Source organism: Pempheris klunzingeri, chromosome 7 (assembly GCF_042242105.1).
Source record: "Pempheris klunzingeri isolate RE-2024b chromosome 7, fPemKlu1.hap1, whole genome shotgun sequence".
In the NCBI taxonomy this organism is placed as follows: Eukaryota; Metazoa; Chordata; class Actinopteri; order Acropomatiformes; family Pempheridae; genus Pempheris; species Pempheris klunzingeri.
In genome coordinates, this window is record NC_092018.1 from 12841118 (window position 1) to 12849853 (window position 8736).

Sequence of the window (8736 nt, forward strand, 5' to 3'; positions counted from 1 at the left end):
GATCCCTTTTTTTAAACTCTCCAGTGTGAGTCCAATGTTAAAGGAGCACAAAGATAATCTGTGTAGTGCTGTTGTAAAGGAAAGTGGGTGTGTGAGTAAAAACATGTCTCATTAATGTTAAAGTTTTAATGTAAAAGTTTGAAACCACTGACAAACACACAAAACCACTGAGTGTCAGTTTGAAACATATGGTTTTATTTAGCATAAATACAATCTGCACAGTAATGATAACGAGGGATGTGCGTACAGTAATTTTCAGTCCTCCTGTTTGACACATTTTCAGCTTTTTTGACCATTTTATACACTCAAAGCTTCCTCATGTCTGCCATGTCGGGGTCTTTAAAAGCTCGTTCAACCCGTAGCCATTTTTCAGAGAGAAATCTGACGGACTCTACGGCTTGTTCAGGAGGAACTGGACCAGCAGCTTGAGGACGCCGTCGTCCAGACCAACCACTACTCCATCCTGTACGCTCTCGTACAGTCGCAGGCTCTCTGTGCCCCACAGGAGGTTTTTCCGGGGGTTGTTGGTGTCCATCTCCACAGAGAGGGCGACTGTGTTGAGCTGGTAGCAGAAAAAGGAGAAGAACTGGCCATCTGTGATCACGGCCTGGGATACGAAAGGCCTGGTGACGTCCTCGTGGTTCCAGAAACCTGCAGAGGCCAGAGGGACGTATGACCACCAGCTGTTTCTTGTCTCTTAAAGGGATGGGGCTTGTATGGATTGTATGAGGTATTGATCCATAGCTAATGTATTTAAAGCTGACACAAAAACATTCAGTCATTTTCACCTCAGAGGACTTGGGGGGTTGCTAGTCTACTGCTGCCTCAATTGGTTAGTTTGCTTGTGTTTTGTGTGACTTTGCCGTTAGAAGCAGTTAGTTTGAAGCCAAACATACTAGTTAATTGACTGAGGCAGTGGTAGCACTGTGAACTACGGTGTTCTGCAAGGTAAAATTAAGGTTTTTGTCAATGGAGTCTGGTAGATTTGAAGTGAGCAAAGTGAAATAGAGAACGGCTCTGACGGGAACATAAAGCAGAGAAAATATTCTAAATATAGTGTACATTTGACACTGAAGTTGATTATTTTAGGTGAGCTTTCCACAGCGGTCCACAGCTCCTGTCTGCTCCTCAAACTGAGGTGACCTGACCCCAACTACTGTACATAGATGGTAATAAGTATCTCATACAATCCCACTTCAAATAATCCAAACTTTCTTTACTTTAACTAAAACTTGGCTAACTGTAGACAGAGTGATATCAGGATGTTCCAGGAGCTCTGCTGTAATAACAGATGCCTCTAAAGTCTCTTGTTGATAACTCACCCTGGTACATGGCCTGAGCTCCTGTCCAGGCGAAGAGGCTGGCCAGTGCGTTGGCTCTGAGGAAGACCTCCACCTGATCAGACTGCTGCCGCCGAGCCATCCGGTGTCTGTGGTAGCGGTCGGGCACCAGGTGGAACTGGGTGTGACCGTAGCATGCCGGGTCTGGTAGCTTGGCACCTGATAATAACACCAGGAAGGCAGGGTTAATGTAAACTGAGGAGTTAATGTAAGATGCTGATATTATTTCTAATATTCTCCATTCTCGTTTGATATTAAAATAATGAAAACTGTTCAATTTACCCCACAAGGAAAAGATCAGATCTGCAATGACAACTCGATTGAAAGGAAATTAATCAGCAACTATTCTCGTAAATGTTTAAGCAAAAACGCCAAACATTTGATGGCTTCAGCTTCTCAAAGAATTTTTCTTTTTCTTGTCTTACATGATGGTAAATTGAATGTCTTTGGGTGGGCATGATGGGCAATTTCACATTTTCCTGCCATTTTATTTATTTATATTCGAGGAAACAATTGGCAGATTTATTGATATTGAAAGTAATTGTCGGATGAACAGTATCAATACCACAGGTGCCTAAAATGGTGGATTGGGTATCAGCGAGTACACAAGCCTACACACTGATTCGAACCCCCCCCACCAAAATCCAACTTCACCGACATAAATCGTTCACCTGGATAAATTCCATATAATATTTAATGCTGCTGCATATTAAGGAATGTGTTGTTGATGTATGGAAACAGTACAGCATCCAACTTGGAACAAACAGTAAAGAGAAAACAAAGCTGAAACTAGTGTGAATGCTATGAGAGGAAATGATGTTTGTCTTTAGTGAAAATATCTCCAGAATCAGGAAGAACAAATGTCTTACAGACACTGCAGGTTTTAGCATGTGACAGACTGATCACACACTGAAAGCTGCGTGTTGGCGGCTCCTAGTGGCAACAAGTCGTAGCTGAATTAAGAGAATTGAACTCAAACACCAAAGCATGGAAACAGCATACGACACTACTGATTTATGTTTGGGTGCTCAAACATCACGTCAGACACGGTGGATGTGACTGCGGCTGTGTCACCTGTGAAGATGTGGTTGGCGTACTGTCTTCTGAACAGAGGCACCAGGTTGGGAGCTAATGTGACTTCTGGGACTTCAGCTGCATAAGATGCCTCCAGAGGGGTAAACTAAGAAAGACCAAAATGACAAAAATCACACATATGGTTGACATTAAATGGAAGTAATTCTTTGTCTTTTCAGTCTCTGGTGTGAGACGTATAACAGAAAGTTCAACTTTAGTAGCATTTTGTAAAATCTTTCAGTGTCTGTTGATGATTTGTGTCCTTTAATGGTGTGCAATGATTTGTTTTGAGATGCTTTTGTGTTGCTGGTATTGAGTGCACGTCCTGCACGGTGTGAAAATGATTTCTACCTGTGGCAGCTGCTGAGTGATCCTAATCTGACTGTGTGGCTGGTCATCGATCTGGAACCTGGTTGGCTCCAGCCGGCCTCTCCGGTGCCCCTTTGGGATGATCCTCTGTCCTCTCCGCCAATAGAAATTTACCTGGGGATTAATGTCTGATAAGAAACACAAAACAAATCAACACACAGCTGAGCCAATGTACAGAAATGTGGCTGTTGTAATCTGAAGCTAGACACTGTCAGGTTTATGTATTATCTTCGTTTGCGTCTGAGTGTCAGATCTCAAAACTTTTTTTGTGGTAGTTTTTGGAGTCTCAAAGCCTATAAAATATTAAGACCTGCTACATGTGTCTGGTGAGATTTGTGAGTTTTTCTTTGTCTTTATCTTCATAAATCTGCCACTTCTACACTGCTTTATTTGTGCAAAGTTTCAGCTACTTCTGTTCAAACAGCTTTTCTAGTCAGACAGTTTGTTGAATGGAAAAGGGTTGTGTAGAAAATTAAAGATATCTAATAGGCTCTAGTGTCACAACAGAAGAAACAACACCCTTCCCTAAATTTGACTTTTCTTTATTACAATCTTAATTGATCTTAATCATTTCCTCTGAGAAAATGGTCGAACAAACTGCAGAAAAGTCAAGTAAAACAGCTGTTGCTTTAGCAAGTAATCACCATGTAATTCTATATTGATAGACTAGTAGAATTGACTAATCGCTTCAGCAGCAAATAAACTATGAATGTCTTTACTTCCCCAGTGGTATCCACATGACCTTACAACTGTTTCCATGAGTTAATATGTTCTCCAAACCTTAGTCAAACCCGATATATTGGGCCATATAGCTATTGTGCAGTCACCTGCACAATATATCTGCAGGAATTGATGGTCTAATAGTGCCAAAGTGGCTCATCCATACCTAGACTGGACAGGGGGAGTAGTGGGTTGTATTTGGCCAGACTGTAGGTGAGTCCAGTCACCAGGTTTCTCAGAACAGGCCCGACCATCTGCTCCTGCTCCCTGTACAGGAAAGGTCTGCGTTTCTTAATTTGCCAGTGCTCATGTAGAATCGCATGAGTGACCAAGGAGCGGATGTCCCTGAACGCCTCATCGCTGATCCCCGGTACCGCGGCCGGCGGGGAGGTCTCCTCCCCCGTGGGCTCATCTGGGCTCGGGGTGAATTTCTCGGGCAGACCCGGGATGTACGCGGTCTTGGTAAAGTGCTGGTACCACCTGTCTGCGTTCCGGGCAAAAGTCTGGGGGTAAACCACGAATTTCTCCCGCTGGGTACGAGTGATGAGGGAGAGCTTCTCTTGCGTAGGGGAGGCGCAGATCTTTTTCACCTGCTCCTCAACCTGGCGCAGCCGGGCAGACTTGCTTTTAGCCGTCAAAGAGGCGACGATGGGGGGGTAAGCGGGCTCCTTGACGGCAGCCTCGGTGTGGACAAGCTTTTGGTTTCTGAACCGTGGCAGGTTTTGAGGGAGCAGCAAGGGCAGCCGTCTGCGGGCCGCCATGTTGCTTGTTCGTGAGTGACTTCTTCGCCTCCTTCCGCTCCGTTGACATATGAACTAGCAGACTCCCACAACAGCGCCCCCACAGCACGAAAAGTCACAATAAAAGTCTAATAACAATGTTAGGGCTGTCTGAAAATCTACCTTCATATAGAAACTATCAGAAATAAACATAATTATTCTCGTTTATTTCCGTTTAACGCCATATTATATGATTTATTCTAATGTTGCTAATGTTAGCATCACGGTTAGCACCGCAGAACGTTGATGCTCTTGAAGCGACCCTGGCAACGGTGAAAAAATGCCCCCTTTGGGTGCACTAAAAATATCGTAAATGCGAATTAAACACAACATCACCGTTGAAATAGTAAGATTTAAATAAGCTAAAAAAATACACAGTTGGGTGTAAAAGATGAGGAGCAACAAAGTGGTGTCCAGTAAGTGACAGGAAAAGAGTCTGCTTTGTTTCAGTAAATTACATGGGAGTGGAGTAGAGATTCACACACACGGCGCATGATTCAGCAAAGCATACATAAACGTGTCAACGGGGGTTACGTGAAGGCAGCATTAGCGCCTGGAGTTTTGGTCTGTGAACAAAACTGTCAGTTAAACCAGCGACAAACCCTGAAGGATGTACTAACTGTAATATATAATTATATTCGATATATTATAAAATAATAGCCAATTAGCTAGTTATGTATTTTCGTCAGCTTTTGCGGACGCAGTTCGTCGGGATCAGAGCGGCTCACCTGAACCGTCTGCACCGTGTTTGTCGAGCCGAGGTAGCTGCTCTAAAAATAAACAGTCTTGTCCTCTTAAACATTTTATTTTCACTATCTGCAGCAGAGCATTTTGACAGCAGCTGTCCTGCCAGCTCTGGTGGTGGCTGTAGGGAACCTGCAGCGGCCCACCACCAAGAGGTTTGGTTTATTGTGCCTCTCAGAAGTTGTTTTGGTGTGTTTTGTGTGCATGCTAGCAGCAGCTATCCCTTGTGCCATTTCTCTCACTGCCCCCACAGAGACCACTGTGCACCAAAAGCGACGAAGTGAGGCTGGCAGAGGAGGCCAGCAAGAAGTATGGCTCCCCTGCTCCAACCATCTTCTCCAAAGTGATTGACAAAAGCATCCCTGCAGATATTATTTATGAGGATGAGAAGGTAAAACATGCTGGGCTTATCTCATTTGGTCCACTCCACGTGGAGTTCAGAGATATGCTAACATGTTTGTTGAGATGTAGATAAAGGAATTTGTGCAATTCAACATTTCATATATGTTGTTTTTGTGTTTTTGTCAGTGTTTGGCATTCAGAGACATCAGCCCGCAGGCTCCTGTTCATTTCCTGGTCATTCCAAGGGTCCCTATTCCCAGGATAAGTGAGGCCAAAGATGATGATGCTGAGGTAAGTTTGTCCATCCGCTTTCTTCACTCGCAGACTCCCTGCTGATATAACAGCATCCACTGGTCTAAGAAGACACCCCCAACAAGATTTTGGCTGCAGGGATTTGCTCCCGTTCAGGCACAAGAGCATTAGTGAGGTCAGACACTGATGCTGGGTGGCCAGTGGCATCAACAGAGCTGGTCGATGTCGGGGCTATTCAAGTTCTTACAGCAAACTCAGAAAAGCATCGCTTCTTGGGCTTTGTTGGCACAACATTGGAAGCATGCCATAGTCTAAAATTCAACTGCATGTAGCATTAAGTTTCCCTTAATTGAACCTAAGCAGCCCATTAAGAAATAGCGTCAAACCAGAAGTACGCAAGTATGTCAGCATGCTTTAGGCCATATAGTGATATGTACATGCAACACTTTTTTTTTGTTCACCTGACTAAACAATCGTCAAACAAACTGGGAAGATACGCAAACTCCTCCCAGCATACCCGCAGGTTCAAACCCAGGACCGGCTGCTGTGTGCATAAAGTCTATTTGCTGTCACTGTCACAACATGCAGCCTTCAGAATAATTATTTAGCTACATTATATTCAGGACATATTACACTAAGCAGAGGAGCTGGACAGCATCTTGTTGCCACCCAAAATCATAAATATGAATCTGAACATAGATATGAATAAATGTTGCTGATCTTACTGAGAGGATTTGGTTGCATTGGCATGTAACTGACAATATTATAGATATTTTGGAGCAGAAATCCAACATATTCTATAAAGATGGGTGACAGATTAAAGGAAAAACCAATACAATGTGTCCTAGGAACATGTTGGACCAGCACTTGTCTCTAATCCCTTATTAGGTGTTTTTATGTTGTTGATGGAGAGCGCTGTCAAACACATTAGTCCGAAATTTGCCACAGGTGTTCAGTCGGATTGAGCTCTGGTGCCAGCGAAGGCCAAAGCAAAGCATATGATTCACATCATTTTCATACCCATCAGACCATTCAGTGACCCCTCATGCCCTGTGGATGGGGCATTGTTGTCCTGGGAGAGACCCCTCCCGTCAGGATAGAAATGTTTGATCACAGGATAAAAGGTGTTCGCGCAGATCAACTTTGTACTCATTTACAGTGTCCCCTCCATCTTAGAGAGTGGATCCCAACCAGGGGATACATCTGCAGTTGCCTGGGGACACATGGAAAAAAAAAGTATACAGTAGCTCAACTAATTTGACAAAATAGAAATATCATGTACACCCTGGACTCGAACCTGCAGCCCTCTTGCTGTGAGGCAGCAGTGCTGACCACCGATGAACACTCCTCCAAAGTCACTTATGTATTTGATGTTTATTCAATGTTTTCTCTTTTCATTTGTTCAACTTCTGTACGTGTCCTGAGGTGTATTGTTTTATTAGTTCAATTAAAATAAGTTAACAGTAGTTAACAGTCTTAGAAAACACATGACTGCAGTCCTAAATCTAATATTAACCCTCCAGAGTCTTGGGGTAAAATGGCTGTTTTTTTTACTACTTTTCATTTTACCTTTGTTAAAACTGTTTAGCTTGCTTTCTTTGTGTTTGTGTCTTTGACGCCGACGGGCAGTCCAAGACTCTGAAGAGTTAAAGTGAGGCAATGGTATTCACGTAAAACAATTTAAAGGTAAATTGTCTTACATTAAAATCCAAACACTAAGATGTGATAAATATTAAAATCAGTATTTTCAGGATATAGCCTGACCACCAGGGATCTAGTACAACCTTTGTCCTTTTTTGCAAAATGTCCTACATGTCACACTCAGAATTTGAATCTTTGAAAGTAACTTATTTTTTTTAACTTTCAGCTCTTGGGACATTTGTTGGTTGTTGCCAAAAATGTGGCAAAGCAAGAATCTCTTAATGAAGGCTACAGAGTGGGTAGGTCACATGATTTAGTTGTAATAGCCCTTTATGTGAAAATACGAGCTGTTTATTTAAATTCTGGGTATGTTTCTTCCATCTGCAGTGATCAATGATGGAAAGCACGGTGCTCAGTCAGTTTACCACCTTCACATCCACATCCTGGGAGGGAGACAGATGATGTGGCCACCAGGATAATGGTTTCATGTGTCTTCATTAGTCTTCTCTGTGTTTTTAGGCTACTTTCATGTGTTTAATCCCGTGAGCTTGACATGGTAGCTAATATTGTCTTTTTATTTTCCATACAAAAATACAAAAACACGCAAAATATCACATGTAAATATGTTGATCTCGACAAATGTAAAAATCAAAGTAGTAAAGATATTATGTTTGATATGGCTGTAAATAAAGACACTGTTTCTAATAATGAAAGCCGAAGACTCAACTCAGTTTTTTAATCTGGTGGAACAGGTAAGAACAACAGGTTCCTATCAACAGATTATTTGACTGTGGGTTACAAAATACAACAGAAATTCAATCTAGATGGCAATATAGAACAACAGATTAACAGATTGTACATATTTTCTGAATGTTTTGCACTATAGTTTTTAACTGAAATCATCATGTGGAGAAAATTGTTAGTTCAATTATTAGACACTTTTTGTTGTGGACCTTCGTTGGGCATCAAATTCACAATTTAAAACAATTCTTTATAGTTTATACTTTAATACTTTTATGTTTTATAATTTACTGTTTTTAAAAAGTATCAAAATCCTAAAACGCCAAAGGCAAATGTCAAACACCTTAAACAATTACCGTGTCGATATTTGATTTTAAAAAAACTCTTTAAAATCAGACAAACAAAAAAATGTCAAACATAAAAATTTTAAAGTTTTGACACTAAATGTAATATAAATGTATATCAAATAACTCAAGTGGGAGCTTTAAAGGTAGATCAGATACATTTTGAATATTTAAAAATCAAAATCAGGGGAAGAGTCTGGCATTTTTGCTCTGAGAACCCAGTTTGAAGGCACACAACACCGTACAGCACTTTTGAAATGCTCTTGCGTGTCATCTAGTCTTTTTATCATTGCTGGCATTGATTAATCGTCTCCGTAATCATTCACAAACTCCACAGATGGCATGCGCCCAGATATTAGCAGTGAAGGTCGGAGTCAGGACAGATGTGGT

At 41.8% G+C, this 8736-nt stretch overlaps 2 protein-coding genes across 3 annotated transcripts; one reads left to right on the plus strand and one right to left on the minus strand.

The window, feature by feature from the left end:
* Positions 1–174: 174 nt before the first annotated feature.
* mrps30 (mitochondrial ribosomal protein S30) lies at positions 175–4276 on the minus strand. The gene is made up of 5 exons (XM_070833339.1): positions 3670–4276; positions 2766–2911; positions 2415–2520; positions 1323–1499; positions 175–651 (listed from the first exon to the last, which is right to left on the minus strand). Exons 1-5 carry the CDS (start codon positions 4262–4264, stop codon positions 392–394), a joined length of 1284 nt encoding a protein of 427 aa, XP_070689440.1. The 5' UTR covers positions 4265–4276; the 3' UTR covers positions 175–391.
* Positions 4277–4837: 561 nt separating this feature from the next.
* hint2 (histidine triad nucleotide binding protein 2) lies at positions 4838–7949 on the plus strand. Of its 2 annotated transcripts, none has more exons than XM_070834115.1 (5): positions 4838–5181; positions 5280–5417; positions 5555–5659; positions 7488–7560; positions 7649–7949. In XM_070834115.1, the coding sequence occupies exons 1-5, from the start codon at positions 4957–4959 to the stop codon at positions 7738–7740; spliced, it is 633 nt and encodes a 210-aa protein (XP_070690216.1). In that variant the 5' UTR covers positions 4838–4956; the 3' UTR covers positions 7741–7949. The 2 variants fall into 2 exon arrangements, with proteins under 2 accessions (XP_070690216.1, XP_070690217.1); XM_070834116.1 differs by having other exon boundaries at positions 4843–5043.
* Positions 7950–8736: the final 787 nt, after the last annotated feature.